Source organism: Acipenser ruthenus, chromosome 20, assembly GCF_902713425.1.
Source record: "Acipenser ruthenus chromosome 20, fAciRut3.2 maternal haplotype, whole genome shotgun sequence".
NCBI classification, from domain to species: Eukaryota; Metazoa; Chordata; class Actinopteri; order Acipenseriformes; family Acipenseridae; genus Acipenser; species Acipenser ruthenus.
Genome location: NC_081208.1, coordinates 20,291,898 through 20,309,486, shown reverse-complemented (window position 1 = coordinate 20,309,486; position 17,589 = coordinate 20,291,898). Strand labels below are relative to the sequence as shown.

The window sequence follows — 17,589 nt, the reverse complement described above, 5'->3', positions numbered from 1 at the left end:
TTTTTTTAGTGTATTTAGTTCTCTTAAAATATTAACTCCATTTAGATTATTAAAATGCAATCTTGTAAATCCAAGTTTACTACACGTTTTTCACAATACAGAATGCTTTATTTAATTAGATTCTTGTTGGAGAATATCTTGTATATATTGTTAATTTTGGATTTTATCGTATCTACACATTTTTGGAGGGGTTCCTTAAGTAAGTTTGTACAGAGGTATAGTTTGTCAAATAATTATACTCACTTTAAAGCAAAATTTGATACACAGGAATCCTCAGAAATCTGGAATTTTGATTTTATTTTTAAGATAAATTGGAACAATCCTATGAAGAGATCAGGATCTGCAGTTTGATGCTTGCAGAATGCTCTCGCTTTAGAATGCAGGACAAACTTACAACAAACCTTCAAAGACAGTTATAAGCAATGCACGTTAGAGTGGGGTTTAGAAAAATGATGCCACTGAAGAATTCATTAGATTAGGTGAAAGCAATGAAAACTATAAACCAAGGCCAAAACTTGGAACTGCACAGTAGTAGAAAAAATAACCAAATTTCAGTTTCTGTATGAACACAGTAGCACTTGAAGAAATTCAAATGAAAATTATACAATAAAGTATCATGTGTGTATTAAAATATTACCAATTTTATTCTGATGAATGTTGAAAGTAAATTTAAACCGTTAAATTTACAGCAATGGATAGCATACAAGTAGGGGTTGCATTGAATCGTCAACTAGAAAAGCGACAATCAGCCTCAAACTGGTAGACAACAAATTGCACAGTTCAATTTCAAAGCAGCCAAGAGTCATGTTTTTGCATGTTGAATTAAATGGAAAGTATTCGTGAAGTTTGCGGTTTCAGTTGGACGGGAGCGCAGTGGCGGTTGTTCCATTATAGATGCGTATTTCAGAACAATACAGTTTTAAATTAGTGCACAAACAACAACGTGTTACAAAACAGTACACACACACAAATGGAGATCCAGACATCAAAATAAACATTAATAAATCATGTTTTTGATAAAGTGTCGACTTTCGACTCTGTCAATTAAGTAGTCATTCTACCCCTACATACAAATCGTAGTACTGGACTCAAACACCATTAAAATGAAGTTATTGTGAACTATATCCAACAGCATGTGGAATAGAACCTAACAAAAATGCCCACGCAGGTGTTACTTCAGACAAGCTGTTCCTACAGTTATGCTGTAGGATCAATTCAACTCGAGTTGACCAAAATTATGGGGAGGGAAGAAAGTCAATTCATTCTTTACTATTGTGCTTTAATATCAGAGACATATCTATATAAAGTGTATTTTTATGAGATTAACATGATGGTCAGGAATACAAACCTATAGTTGGTGTGCTTTTGTTTATAGACAGACAGACAGACAGATAGATAGATAGATTTCTAAAAAAAAGAGACTCCATTTCATAAATCAACCATTTACCTGTTTCCAGTATTCGTTTATGCAACAGCCCAGGAGGAATGAAAGCTTCATCTTTACACGATCGGATTTGGGTTCCCACCAAATCGGAGTTCGTCGCCAGGATTCTGGCACTTTCCTCGTTCAGATTAACTCCCGCCATGGAAGCCACATCATTGATATCATCATCATCCCTGCGGTACAGAATCAGCCATCGCAAATACCGATGAGCAATCAATAAAACATACATGATGACCAGTTCCTGTGGCAGGTGAAGACAGTGTCTCACAATCAGCCGATGCATACCCAGAAACTAGAGCTTGTTGGCGTTCCAGTTTGTTTACATTCAAGCAGCCTTCTTGCCACTTTGAACCTAGGTGGCCACCTTCTGCTACTATAAATATGACCATCACCCAATACTTTTTTTTTTGCAATTGTCATTTCACAGACAATGCCTTCACACCTGATAAAATGGTTCATAGGGTAGAAAGTTCCTGATACCTGTTTAAAAGTGTAAGGGGCACTGCATCTTCAAGTCACCAAAACAGAGCTTTCTTGAAGTAGAAAACAGACATGCCTTCTTGTCTGATTACTCTAATGAATGGTAGGTTTTTAAATATAACCTCAGCTCTTACCACAGGTTACATCTCAAAGTACTATTGTATCAGGCGATTTCAAGATAGCACACAGGCACGCACAGTCGACTGCAATAAGAGAATACTATTTTCTTTTAAAATTCCTGGTGATAATGATACTAGTATAGCTATGGTGCAGTACTACAAATAATCTGGGGATGTACTTTCCATTAAAACGAGAGTTCATAACTAATTGTTTGATAGATATTTAAAATGTGGGCTTTGCTTTTTAAACAAATGTGGGACTTAACCAAATGTGCATGTTAAACTGCATTAAGCCATTACAAACTTCAGCAATTAAACTGGATTCGTATTCAAAACCTATTTCATTAAATCTTGAGGGGGGGTAAAACACCACAATAATCTAATAAGCATTTACAATGTATGCATAACAATAATAAAGTACAAAAAAAAGCAAGAAGTCATAACACAATTAACACAACTACTTTTTTTTTTTAAACGTGTTCTGCTTTATCACCCAGCTTGCCTCCCAGCTACTAACACATTCTGCACACATGCTGGGAATGCTGAGGAAAACTAGTCAGCATTCAGAGGATTAATACAGGTTTCCTGCTCACTGCCTCCAGGCTCAATACCAAGACATTTATTTGTCCTCCGGAGAGGTTAGGAGTTGAAATGCAAAGATGGAAACGGAATTCTTTGTTCAGACATATCAGAACTAGGGTGCTTTTTCTTTTTTTTTCTTCCTATAAAATGTAATTTAAATGAAAATAAAATTAATTTTAAAAAAAGAAAAAATAAATACGCAGGTTTTGCGAACATATTCACTTCAAAAAAAAAAATTGAATCCCCTGTAAAGGAAAACTGACAAACACACTTGACAGCTTAATTACCAAACTCTCTAAAGATTTATTGATTTATCAATCAGTGCCTCGAGCAGTTACTTTCCCAGAGGGGGAATTAACCATTCCACTGAACCTCATATTGTGAGTGAAAGTGTGTGTATGTGCGAGTCATCCAATGCCTAATTTCTACTCAGATCAGTTATCTCTGTACTGTACTGACTGGCCCAGTTTCCATGAGCTTACCAAAAGACCATTAGCCATTTGTGTTATATGCATTGCGCTACTCTGAGCAGTAGTAACAAATGAATTGAAAAGTAAAGAATTGAAAAATCATCTTTTTAAGCCACTTATCAGCTGAAGTCATGAGTGTTGCTGAGGCAAACAAAGATACAAGGCATACAGAGCATCACAGCCAAGGTGAAGAAGAGATCAAATTCATGTAAACCTGGACAGACCTGAGCAAACCTGTCTTATAGAAATAACAAGAGTGTAGATTTACTTTACACAAGATGAGGCAAAGGTTTTCCAATCTGGATAATTACATGAAAGTTCCATCCATTTGAAGGAACATGATTACATTTAAATGTACAACATTCGCAAGACTATATTTATTAAAGAGATAGATAGAGAAATAGATAGATAGATAGATAGATAGATAGATAGATAGATAGATAGATAGATAGATAGATAGATAGATAGAGAGATAGAGAGATATATTTTACATTGCATTAAACAAACAGCATCTGTAGGAAATAAAATATATATATTTTTATTAAACACTTATATACAAGTACATAAATAAAATATGGTAATAAACTGTCCTAGACCATATTGTTATCTTTACACCTGCAACTTACTTTAAGAAGATTGAAAAAGGCCTATTGCCCAGCATAAGAAAACTGATCAGCTTACAGCTAACAATGTATTGGTGACCGTATTGTTCTAACATAATATAATAGGGCTCTCCATTTTCGGAAACAGTGTGGTTTATTTGTTAAATATTACAACGAATTTTGTTTACTAAACCTAAAAGGGTTACTTCAGACAGAATTGCAAGTGAATATCCCCCCCCCTTAATGTCATCCTTATAGGATGCTGCCCTCTTGTGGTCAGCACTGGCTACTACCTTTCTTTCTAGCATATGAAGAAATGCAAAGAGTTTTGTACCTGAAAGAACCACCCCCAGGATCATTGAGCTTGTTTTTCTGATTTGCAGAGACCTGAACAGCAAAGCCCCCTGGACCTTTACTTGCTTGTATTATTGGTGCCTTCCCTACTGTGCCTGAAAAAAAAGAAAAACCACAAGCAACGTTGGCATGAGCTGTCCTCCAGAATTCCCATCAAACAGCCTCCTATCTAAGGAATACATTTAACCATTCTTATTAACACTAAAACATTATGGGGATTGGTTATCTGCAGGTTCATGTATTGAAAAATAGCACCCAGTACACTACACTGTCGGTGTTGCTGTGCTTCAATAGGACTGCTCTCCTATTCTAAATGATGTCCTGCTGCTTGGAGATACATTTCAGTAAAGGCACACAGACAGACGGAGTGAAATCAAACTTGATTTTAACAGGCATCTACTTAGCCGAAAGGCATGAATATATTTTTAGAACTTCTCTCCACTAGGATTTGAGGACATAAAAACAACATCTCTGCACTACAAATCGCTTCATAAAAAGTAAACAGTTAAATTTATTGATACATGTAGACACACATTCCATTTTGCTAGATTTCAATTTAAGTTTACATTAACTTGTTTATAGGTACATCCAAGATACTAAGCTAAAAAAAATGTAAAACCTATGAAAAGTGACAGTGCCAAAATTCTGATATTATCACAAATAAGTTACCCTTTAATATCTGTAGTTTTATACAGTGTATTGTACTTTGGCTCAACTGTATTAAAAAGAAAAAAAAAGAAAAAGAAAACAGTTTCCTCCCATGCAGTTTTACTGCTTTGAAACACATTTATTGGCCACTACTAATACACCTATGAAACTAGCCTTATATATTGCTTGCCAAAGGGCACTAAATTAGTTCAATGAGCACATTTTATTTATAGGTATGCCATCTACAAACCTGAATTTATTTGTAAATTGTATCTTCAATTTGTCGCCAAATATTTGTTATTTTTTAGGATAGGAATAAAAGAGAATTGCTTAACTGAGTAGAGACTGAGTTTTTTTAGAACAATAGATATTGAAATTCACGGTAACTGTCTCAATAATTTTTAGTGCCACTATGCTTTCCCCTCCACTGTCTCCCCCCAGCCCCTCACCCCCCACTCCCCCACTGATTTGCTTTTAAATGATCTGAAGTTCGAGTAACTATGTTTTTGTTTTAATGTGTTTTTCACTGTTTGAAATACCATTTAAATACAGAAAAATAGCAGTGACCATGCTGCTAATATATGGATGTTAGGAAATGGATTCCCTTTAAGGTAATTACAGTTTCAAAGCGCACCTTGTGGTCTGATGCTCTGTGTGATCACCATCGGCATTCTTACTGGAGTAGCTTGTAGACCAGGTTGCCTTTTAATAGTCTGTGAAGAAGATGACTAGTTAATACATTAAACACCATAAACAATCAGACTTCAATGAAAACCTCAATCACGTGTGAATTGAAATACAAGTAGAAATATATATATATATATATATATATTTTTTTTAAATAAGGCTATTGAAACCCTTAGCTTTCCAGTTTTATATTTTAAAAAAAAGTCCAGCCATGCTACTAGCCAAATGTATAACTTGGGAGTCTAGGAGCTACTTCTAGGGGTAATAGTCATCACACTCTTTGGGGGGAAAAAACCAAAAACATATTACCTACTAGGGTTGGGACAATTATTAGTTAATCAGGAAAACAAAAACAAATGTAAATATATTTATTTATTTATATATATATATATATATATATATATATATATATATATATATATATATATATATATATATATATATTCGCAGTGGCCAACAATTTATTATTAGTACTATAACAGAGTCAAGTAAACAAGTGAAATGATTGTATGGGTCATACTGTAATGGGCATTATTTGGTGTATTGGCTGGGGTAACATGGTTCCATAAATGGTATTATTCACTCAACCCAAGTACCTACCAGATGAGAACTCTGGCTGTGCACACCCACTTGCGTGTGTTGCATAACATTTGTCAAAGTGGTGGCGGTGCTGTTCGGCTGACTTATCCTCACAGTTGGGCCTGTGGTGGGAACAGTCCCCGTAGCAGACAGGGAAACAGGCTGGGAACCCGGTGCTGGCTTTGCTTGCTGAAGCTGTGCAGGCTGTTGGGTTTGTATCAGAGATTGCTGACTATTCAACAGCGACTGCCTCAAGGCCGGTAGACTTTTCTATTAAAGCAAGAAAAACAACATTCAAGTATGTGACTCCCACTAAACACTTATTTAAAGTGCAGTAGGCCAACTATCAACACAGCTAAATTGTATTATGAAAATATATATGCTTGCCTTTTTCGTCTAGTAATTTGGAAGACTAATTCTAAAAAGCATGTTAAGCTCCTTTCACACTGGCACCTACCCGGTCCTGACCTGGGTTCTGGCTACCCGGGTCACAATCCTGCCTAGTGTGAAACCAAGTACCTGGGTCATACCCAGGTAGCAGCGACCCACCTCAGGAGCTAGACAAAATGCATGACGGCCGTTCGTAAGACTACGAACAAAATAAAAAAAAAGGTTTTACTTCAGCATGGAACATTTCTGTTTATTCCGTTTAGTCATATTTTTGTTGATTGAGATACATCAGCCAGATTGCAACAGGGATGAAAAAACATTTGTTCTAATCAACATTTGGGCCGACGGTTCAATCCAGAGAAGCTTGGATGGAACCATCCTTAACAAACTGCTTCCGGGGCATTGAAACATGCATTGTGTACTTGCGTCTGTCAACCAGGTCAGCATGCTTTATCAAAAGCAGTGTGAAATCGCGTAGCTGACCCGCGTGACACCAGGTGGGTTCGGACCTGGGTAGAGCGTGCCAGTGTAAAAGGGGCTTTAGTAACATAAATCCCTACCAAAGCTGTTAATATACAATTTGAGCAAATCAGTAAAGGGAGGTTCCTCCGTATATCTTCTGATTCTGCTACTGTGATAAAAGTACGTTCATAAAGACAGACAGGCAACTTCTTATATTCACACATTACCAACAACCTGTGCTAAAGAATCTGCAACAGATCTGCAACAATATTTTAACAAAAAAATTTTAATGTAAAAATAGAAAATTCATACAAGTTCAAATAGTTAGAAGTAATCTTGCTTGCGAGCTGAACTGGTTTTGTTTGAATGAAAAAAATAAGCGTTTAAGGCGCATCAGTATAATACAGTTAAGTTAAAGAAACAATGAAAGGAACTTCAAAAGATAGAACAGGTATAAGCTACTCTAGAGCTTGGACTGCAAGTTTCAGCCCCAACTAAGCTTTTGTCCTATGCTTTGCCTTATTAAGCTCATGTGTGACCAAGCTCACAGTACGACCTGAAATGTCTCAATGTGCTTTGCAATGGGAGTCTAATTTCTATCAGTGAAGAAACATTCTCACTTTGCCACACATACCTTAAGAAAAGGAACCAAGTAAGGTTGTGGAGATGATTTTAACTCTGTCTGCAGTCGATTGGTGAATTCTTCAGGTTCAATTTTTGCATCCTGTAAATAAGGAACAGATCGGTGAATATTCCTCCTCAATAAAAATAACAAAAACAGGAAAACATTGCATGTCAAAGGAACAACATCTCTGTTTACCAAAGTGCTTGTATAAATACATGAATTTGTTTAGATGCAGAAAGTTTTTTTTTTTAAATGCAAGACCTATTGAAATGAAATTTGTTTTCTAGACCAAAATGTAGGTATGATATGTAATTGTTTAACACATGTGTCCGTTTTTAAAATAAATCCATTTACATATATTACTAATCTGATCTATTTCTTTACTATGGCAAATAACAGTAACATATTTCCAAATATACCTCTGGAATTTGCCATACAAAACTTCAGTGCAAAAACAATGCCACCTACAGAATAAAAAATGGTACTGCATGATCAGACACACAGGAGACCCAGGAAAGACAGCTTCAAAGTGAGAAGAAGCTTGTGAACCTGCAGCTAAAACAATTTTTCAGCAAATGTTGGTCTACAGGACACACCCAGGAATCTTTGTAGAATAAATATATGCAAGTAAAATACATCCAGTTATAGCTGTAAATACAATATGAGAGACGTCAGGGTAAATGAAAACGTAGCAGTATTTTGATTTGCAATTCATGAATCATTTTTGCTTTCATTTTTAAACTTGGGACTAAACTTTGGATATACAACTCTAAAAGCTTTCTTTTAATGGTCCCAATATACTGTACAGTAGCCTCTGGCTAAGAGAACACCCCTTGGGAAGCGAGCAAAGTGTTCTCTTAGCCAAAGCATTCTCTTAAGACAGGATTTGAACCCTGGACACAATATGCCAAGGCCAATCACAATATGAATAAAGGCGTCAACATATGAAATTAAGAGAACAAACAGAAAAGCAATAGGTAAGTTAATAAACTATAATAATAATAATAATAATAATAATAATAATAATAATAGAACTGACAAACTAAATTAACAAAGCACCCTACATACGGTAAATTCAGCAGCGGCTCCAATAGTAATTATGAATACGAGAATACATTTCAACACAATGGTTATTAACACAGTACCCCTACACACGTTAAAAGCAGCAGGAGCTCTAGATTGCTCTTGCGATGACAAACCAGTTTTGAAAAACTTGAAAAAAACATTTTAATGAGTTATCAGGTTACTAAACAGCACTGTATCAGTTTTGATTCGGTTAGCAACAAATCACTATCAGTGCCAAAAAGGTGTTCTTTTAAGCAAAATTCCTGTTCCTTTAGGCAGAGCATTTACAATAAGCATTCACAGCAAGGTTGTTCCTTAAGCCAAAGCGTTCTCTTAGGAGGTGTTCCTATACTCAGAGGCTACTGTATAAGCAAAAAAATACATTAAAAAAAAAAAAAAAATTCTTAAACTTACCAGCAAATCTTGCACAAGTGCCTTCACATTACGGGAGGTTTCTGGAGACGGTGAATTATGAGATGCAAGTTTGATTAGTGTGGCTAAGAAGTTCTTGCATTTCTTCACATTTTCTTGCATTTCCTAAAAGTCAGACACATGGACAACAATTAGTTTCAATTTATACATCAGAATATAAAAACAGTGTACAATCTAAAGAGAAAAATGTTGTATTCATTCAGTAGGATTAACATCAGTGTGTTAAAATCAGGAGTAATAATCTATAGTTTTGAAATCTTGATTTATCCTCTATGCACTTCTCTTCGCTTATTGAAGAAACTGTATTAAAGGATGTGCAATTTAGAGCTGGCTACTACGGATTTGATAATGTTAGTTTATTTGGTGAATTCCCCAGCTTTTAATTGAACCAGCTAATCTGATCAAAAGGATGGTATCATAGAAAAGTGTTAAACCACTAGGAAGTTTAAACTGATACAGATTGTGATTATCCATGATTAACTCTTGCTAAAGCGTGGTTATGCACGTACACAAAAGATGATTTAACTGCTCTGCACATAGTTTAAAAAAAAAAAAAAAAAGACAAAGTCTAGGACGGTTCATGTATGTCAAGTATTGTGTCAGTCATTACTGCTGGCAAGGTCAAAATCTGTAATTATGGGGAAAAAAAATCCAGAAGACTATTGAACTGCAATCAGTATTTTTTTTTTTTTTTTTTTTAAAGAAAACCTATGTTCATTTTACAAAATGAGAACTACATCTTGTGTTAGAGATACAGATGTATCACAGAATACAATTAGCTCCATTTCCTGTTTAAGTAAAATAAACCGTTCGAGTTACAAAATAATTAAATTCATGATGTTACATTTACAGGATTCAGGAAATTATTTTTATTTCACCTGGGAAATGACGGACACTCCGGCAGCAGGTGATCCAGGGATTCCAGGGGTTGCTGCTGTTATCTGCACTGCAGGCTGGGCTGGAAGAGGCTGTGGAGCTGGCTGGGGTGGATTCTGCCCTCCTGTGATCACAGTCACCGGCTGCTGGGGTGCACTTCCTGCTGCTGCCGACACGGCTACCACTGATGCTGTAGATGGTTTCTGAAGGAATAAATAACAAACAAAATAGATACAAATGCAGACAATATATTTGTAGAGGGTCAAGTAACCGATTAAGGCATTTTATTTATTTATTTTTTTTAAATCTTAGGAATCTTTGTAACCAATCAGAAAACCAACTACTACATGTGTACCCGTATATGGAAAACTAGTGTAATGAATACCAAGTATAAAGAAAAATAAATATTAGTCTTATTTTGTACTATGTTTTTTTTTTTTTTTTTAATTATTTGAATTAATCTCATGTACAGAAAAGTAAACCATTTTTTATTGTGACAAACTACATCAAGTTGCCTAGACAGTACATGCAAAACGTTACCATAGGTAATAAAATAAAAATTAGTCAACACTTTTTTTGCTGGTACAAATCCTCATTTTAACTGATGATCTGTTTCTGTTTTGCTTGCAATTCACTTTGTGTAGCTATATTCTGGATGCAAGGAAAACATTGCAAACAATTTAATTAAAAAGCAGTAGCTCTTCTTCTAACATCACTTACTGATGCAGGTGCTGGAGATAAGGACGTGTGCAAGACAGGATTAGAAGGAGCGCTAACAGGCGTCACTGGGGGCTGAACAATTTTAGTTTGCACTGGATGTCCTGGTCTGATTGTTGGAGGTGCCACAGACAGCTACAAAAATAACAGTAATCATTAAAAACTTGATGGGTGTTTGCCTAACAAAATCACACCAAGGTGTGCTCGCAAACTATTAATTGGTAGGTCTTCTGCATGTTTTGTTCTCCCATAACAATTTGTTATAAGAGTCACCAGTTTTCATAAAATATCTATACATTAAATGTGCAAAAGTAGTATAAGTAAATGAGATATAGGGCTGGACCAAATCAAACTCTGATCGCTGCTGCGAAAGTGTTGATACGATAATATCACTTGTTCCCATATTGCATTTTCTTTATCCCGAAATCAGAACCAGCCATTTCCAATCCGCGAAAGGGGCAGAGAGTAGTTTTACAGGAGTAGGAGGGACCACCGAAAGCAACATGAAAACAGCTGTTGACCAATCCCCAGCCGGTATTTGTGACCTTTTGAAGGAGCGGAAACAAGGCGGCAACATGCGAAAAGGCAGGCGAAGACAGCCAGGGCAGAAAAAAAATAAAAGTCTGTGTTGTACTACTGTTTTGTTTGAATATCAGTGAATGCTGTTACATACAACTACTAGTAGTAGTAGTAATCATCATCATAAAATAATAATAATAATAATAATAATAATAATAATAATAATCTGCTTTTATTTTTATTGTGAAAAACATTGAAAACTACGGGACGCGAGTTTGAAAGAAAAAAAAAAAAAGCACACTTGGCAAATACCTCGTTTCCACGACGTTTGCAGCACCGTGCTGCATTGTTCTGTCACAGTTATGAAAGCATGCCACATTGTTTTCATGATTTTTGTGTCAGCACCATGCAATGCCAGCATCTTCATACCAACTGGCATGGTGCTGCAGAGCCCTGTTTTGCACAAGGCTGTATAGTAGGCTTTAACTGCACAATAACGAAGATAAAAAAAAAAAAAATTAAAAAACAGAACAACTTGGGGTGAATAGAACATCCAAAAACCAAAGTAACACTGTAGCCAGGATCAGAACTGGTACATATTATACAATAAGAGTGAAACAACAAAAAAAAAAAAAAAAAAGTTGATTGCAGATTTTTTTATTTTTTTAAAACTGTCGGGTAGTTGTATTTCATTATTATTATTATTATTATTATTATTATTATTATTATTTCTGTCAAAAACCCAAAGCAAATTTAAAAACTTCATCTTGATGCTTCTGACATGACAGTTAGGCTACCATTAGAGGTATTATGGGGTTTCGAGGGGACCGTTGGCATGCCGACACAATATAGCCAAAATAAAATGTGTGCTCCCTTGTACTAGAATGGTGGGCTTGTTCTTGTATGCCAAGAATTTGGGCTTCATGTAATGTTTCTGTGTAGGCCTACATGAAGTACCTTACGAGAATAACCAAATGTTAAAATCTAAAAGTTAATATCTTTAAAGTGGTTAAAACATTCATACATTCCTTATTAGTATTCTAGTTTGTTTACATTTGCTATCCTTGAGTTTGATCGAAGATCAATGTAATGGAGCACTGTGCCTTTAAGAAATTAATACTTTGAACAGAAGTAGGTGATGTCACAGATGACGTGCAAGTATGTCCATGGACTTGTACTGTAAGCATAGCTTACTAAAAGCTTTACCATCACTGAAAGAGACTGTTCCATGCAAACCTCTCCGTGAGTAGAAAAGAGTTTATTGTTTGTACGCATTAAAGAAATAATACATATTACTTTATTAAACATTAACTCGAACTGTGGCAAAAAAAAAAAAGAAAAAAAAGTAGTAGAAGAAAACGGTCTTGTGCGTGTTTCGTTTAAGGGTGCAACAAACACAACATAAATTATAATAGGAATACATATAATAATATTTCATACTGTAAATTATGAATTTACAATTATTCAGTGTTGTGTGTAAGTGTTCGATATATAAGGTCAGTGGAGCGTCTTAACATTTTTGCAAATATCAGGATGTTTAGTGTTATTTTTTTTTACTATTTGCTTAATACGCAATAGCTTTCGACAACTTTGAAGTTGACTATAAAATCCGGTCCTGCGAAAGTCTTGCAACGTGATTTATAGCTGGAATTGAGTAGATTTGGTCGGCGATAGCAAACCACTCCCCCTTCTCAACCCACTTGTAGTCAACAAGCGGTAGATTTCTTGTGTTTTATTACCACAAATGCTTTCGTGTCCTCGTTCGCCAAGTGCTAACTTTGATTTGGTCCAGCCCAGTCAAGACATTATAATTAACGATCAATAGTTGAAATAATGAACATGTTGCAGAACTTATTTCAAGTCAAGACACATTTTCGGTGAGGAATAATACAGTATAAAAAACAGTATAAAAATTAGCATGAATCAGGAAGAAGTCGTCAAAGTATTGTAATGAGTGGTTTATTGCTGGTTAACCGTTAAAATTGGGAACAAATAAAGCTCAAAATAAAGCATTATTTGCTCCATCTACTTTAGTTAAAACTGAGAAACAAGCTTCCAACACCATGATCAAAGCTGCCAAGCTACACTGTTACCCTGCAGCATGACCCCCCTCAACACGAACTGAAGTCTATTCCATGATGTGCACATAATCCTAACCGGGTATTGATCGACTCCATGCATTTCAATACCTGAAGCTATATTTCAGGAGGAGACAAACATGAAAGCGGATCTGCCATCAGCATTGCTACCCAGCTGTAGGTCCCGGGGCCCCCAGAATAAGTGTGTGCCAAGGGGCATGAAGAGGCTTGTAGATTGACGCATTGGGCAAGCTGCAGGGACTGTCTTACTGTGAGGTATGGCATCAAATCAGATTATTATTCATTCATGACTTGTAAGTGTTGTTAGCTTTTATAAAATAATTACAATTTTTTACATATAAATAATTTAACAAAAAGTAGAAAAGCACAAATGGTGCTCATATGAAGTAGGTAAAAGTATAATACTTATGGAGGCCAACTGTTGGGAGCCATCAATTTGAATGTGGTACCTGTCACCACTGCAGAAAACCCACCTAGTCGTTCTACTAAAATTACAATTTTGTTGTTGTACTATTGCACTTGTGGGGCATCTTGTCAACTGTTTGTTTTTTTTCCTATTTTTGAAGAGGTGTTGAATTATCTATCCAGGGATTCCAAGACATGTAGTGGTCTGAGTGAGAGATAACAGGCAACAAACACCCAAATGCCCAGCAACCCTTTACCAGAGATATTCATCCACCACAGAGCAATATAAAATTGTGCTAAATAAAGTGTTTTTTGTCAAGTTTTATCACAATTTGATAAGCAGTTTCCTATATGTAAATAGAAGTATGACATATCGGATGCCCAAAGCATAGCCTTTTTGCGACAGATAATACAGCAGTGTCAGTCTATAGTAGGACCAATATCCAATATTAATATGTAAGGAAGTTTTGTTGGTGGTGTACTGGGGGCAAGAAGTATTATTATTTTTTTGTTTTGCTCTTTCAAACGTTCAATAAGATAAAACAGAAATAATACCAACATCCAACAAATATGTCGATTATGCACCATGAGTCTTGTACTTCTTGATAATAGAAACAATAGTTGAAATTGGGATAATTAAATGCCTGGAAATCTTCTTGTATCCTTCTCCAGCTTCATGACAATAAATCATTTTCTGCCTAAGGTCTTCAGATAGCTTTTTCCCCCCCATATTGTCTTATGGGTAATGACAGTAATCATCCTATGCCTAACCCTTTTATACTCTAAGAATGTTAACCTACAATCCAGCATTTTCTAGATATTTCTAGAATTAGGTTCTTTATTCCACATTGAAATTTCTAGCACCTTGTAGACAATACTATCACAGCATCAAAGGGTATGAATACTTTTGAATTAGCATTTTTGGAGTATTGCGGAAATAAATAATTGTAGACATCTATTTCTTGTAATTTTTTTTCCTCATCCACAAAATAAACTTTTGCTACAAAAACCGTTTCCTAAAATTCTTTGTTTTTGAGAGCTTTCTAGAAATCATACATTTCCATTGGGGTATGTAAACTTTTGTCTACTACTGTGTGTGAAACTAGTGGAAAATGTACAACATATCCTGTTGCAATCTCAAATGAAATACATATCCAACAGGAGTGACTGCTTTTACTTGTATAGCCTGCTCTGACTGCTGCGCTGGAGGCACCCAGCGTGTTATGCCACTGAGCGCTCACTTTGCACACAAAATGACTTTGCAGTGCGACAGAAACCTGTAAAGGCTGCATAGAAAAGCCAGCATATTTTTCCCCTAAAATGCCTGAACTGTGTTCAAACCAACTTGTTTATCTATAATTTAAGCTTTCTTCTCAATAATTCAAGCAGTGTCAAGCCCCGAATCTGACTGGGAATATGTGGCGATCCAATGCTTTTCAATAGGCCGTTAGAACCCATGGCTGCTATTTTAACATCTAACAACTGCAACTCAAACTGACCTGTTTCATCAACTTTAACAATCCTCTTTAGAAAAATTCTTTTTTTTTGTTGGTTTGCAGATAGTTTACTGTATCAGATTGTATTATAATTCTTACATAATCATCAAATCACACTGTTCAGTTTACAAATGGCCAGACTTGCCTTTGTTCCATGGTTTAGCTAGGTTTTATATTGATTAACAAAAGTCCTTGACTAGGAGTTGGTAATTCAATGGGTCCCAGATTCTCCAGTTCCGCTTAAAAACATCAAACTAAACCCAATAATAAACCATAAAACAAGAGCACCCGCCACAGAGGCTTTTTGTGTTTTGTCAGAGAAAAAAGTATTGATGACATTTTACTTTGTTTGAAGAACAGGAGAAGGTCTGGTTCATCAATTACCAATGGTTCCTTTATTGTATTTTATGGTATATATTATATATCCAACAGAGAGAGTACACTATTTCTTCATAAAAAAAAAAAGTTTTCAGCGTTGAACCATACATTGAAATGAAAAATAATAATAATTTAAACATAACATTAACATTCAAATTACCAAGCCCTATATCAAAACTCTCAATATCATGGTTTTCATAATTCAATGAAACTGCAAAATTTCCAGCAAACTACTGTATATAAACTACTATTTTGTTTGGTATTTTGGTGGTGAAATCCACTACCAGTCCAGGCAGCTAGATGGCAGTGCTACCCTTTATTAACTACAATTTCAAGCACAGGGTACCACAGTCAGGCTGACCTTATTAATTTGTACTACTTGGGTGAAGTGAAGTGTACCTCAATTAGGACATCCTGGACCATTTGCCATACTGTAACTGTACACCCAGCAGGTTTAATTTGTGTTTTGGTTGTTTTTTGTGTATGTTAATACTGTGCTTGGGAAAAAAATGTCTTAAACTACAGCAAATTCTGTGTCTCGTAATTTTCCAAACGGCATTGCTTTTTTTCATTAGTTTAGGACATATTTTCATTTAAAATATTCACTAAAGTTATTCCACAACCGACCGTGGACGAGAGCTCCCAGGGGGCAGCGCACAATTGGCCAAGCATCGCCCGGGGGTGGGGGGGCGGGGCAGGGTTTAGGTTGGCCAGGGTGTCCTCGGCTCACCGCACACCAGCGAGCCCTGTAGCCTGGTCGGGCGCCTGCGGGCTTGCCCGTAAGCTGCCTGAGAGCTGCGTTGTCCTCCGACGCTGTAGCTCTTGGGTGGCTGCATGGTGAGTCCGCAGTGTGAAAAAAGCGGTCGGCTGACGGCACACGCTTCGGAGGACAGGCGTGGTAGCGGTGAGCCGAGCTTCAAAATAATAATTGGCCATTCCAAATTGGGAGAAAATAATCATGCTCTAGTTTTTAGAGACAGCAACATTATGAAAGCCCTCACTGTGACAAATGGTGACCACGTAGGCAGTTAATCCAACAACACTTGCAGTAGAACCTCAAAATAATGAACTGACCAGTGAAGCAAACACACTTAGCTGAAAATGGACACCAAGCTCCTTGTTACTGTAAAAAAAATAACGTGACGAGCAGTTGCTGGGATTTTGAACAGTTCTCCAGGCTTATTTTTTTTCTTTTCTTAATATTATTCCTGCTTCTGTTTTTGTTAGCTGCTATTGGCCAACCATAACATCAAACATTTTGCTTTTGCAGATGAGGAAAAAAAGTTATAAATAGATGTCTAAAATTATTTATTTCAGCAATTTTTTTGCAAAACTTCACAAATGCGAATTCAAATAATAATGTGTAATATATAATTGATATTTATGATATAAAATAATTGAAAATCTTATACATGAATGAAATTTAGCTGGAAATCGTGCAGCATATTGGAACAGGAAAGTGAAAGTAGTTTTTGCATCCAGGTTTGGCCTTTTGTCAGAGCAATAAAAAAAACCTTGCAAAAGCACTTGATTTATGTGACCAGTTTATCATTAGAAAGGGCCTGGGGATTAAGATCCAATACAGGGCTACTGTAATTTTTGGCCATATTACAAAAATAAATGAAAACCATTTAGAAGTGCACATGTCTATAGTTATGGCCGAAGGTTTTGCATCACCCTATAGAATTAACACATTTTGCTTCATAAAGTCAAATGAAATCTGTTGTATATTGTTCGTTAACATATTGAATTACATACTGCTTTGTAGTTTTCCATATACTTTACGAAAAGCTGACAAATTGAAAAATGTGACATTTCAAAATCTAACATGAAAATAATAGTGGTCCTTAAATCTTGTTGCTCAAGCCTTTGCACTCTCCACATCACTCCGATTAACAGCAGAGACCAAGTGACTTCAACTACCCTGTATAAACCACAGTGAATGTGATCATACCTGCGTTGTTGCCAGTCGGAAGGTGGGCCCACTGGTGGGTGCAGATGGCCTGGGAGAGATGCTGTTTTGAGCCTGAGCTTGAGCTTGGGCCTGGGCCTGAGCATGAGCCTGGGCCTGGGCCTGGGCCTGGGCCAGCGCTTGCTGAGGAACCATGACCAGCTGTCCAGTCTCCGTCCGTACCAGAACCATTCCTGGAAGAGAGAGAA

The 17,589-nt window shown here is 36.2% G+C and overlaps 1 protein-coding gene across 2 annotated transcripts in view; it reads right to left on the bottom strand.

The window, feature by feature from the left end:
- Nucleotides 1–17,589, bottom strand: part of LOC117425093 (transcription initiation factor TFIID subunit 4-like) — a 72,074-nt gene that overhangs the window by 42,138 nt on the left and 12,347 nt on the right. Inside the window, exons 2-10 of one of the 2 annotated variants that reach the window (XM_034041761.3) lie at nucleotides 17,384–17,574; nucleotides 10,536–10,667; nucleotides 9,818–10,018; nucleotides 8,922–9,044; nucleotides 7,452–7,541; nucleotides 5,987–6,235; nucleotides 5,334–5,412; nucleotides 4,032–4,146; nucleotides 1,448–1,617 (exon numbers count right to left, since the gene is read on the bottom strand). In XM_034041761.3, the coding sequence (XP_033897652.3) occupies nucleotides 1,448–1,617; nucleotides 4,032–4,146; nucleotides 5,334–5,412; nucleotides 5,987–6,235; nucleotides 7,452–7,541; nucleotides 8,922–9,044; nucleotides 9,818–10,018; nucleotides 10,536–10,667; nucleotides 17,384–17,574 (1,350 nt within the window). The remainder of the gene's footprint in view (nucleotides 1–1,447; nucleotides 1,618–4,031; nucleotides 4,147–5,333; nucleotides 5,413–5,986; nucleotides 6,236–7,451; nucleotides 7,542–8,921; nucleotides 9,045–9,817; nucleotides 10,019–10,535; nucleotides 10,668–17,383; nucleotides 17,575–17,589) is intronic. The other variant, XM_034041762.3, reaches the window with a different exon arrangement.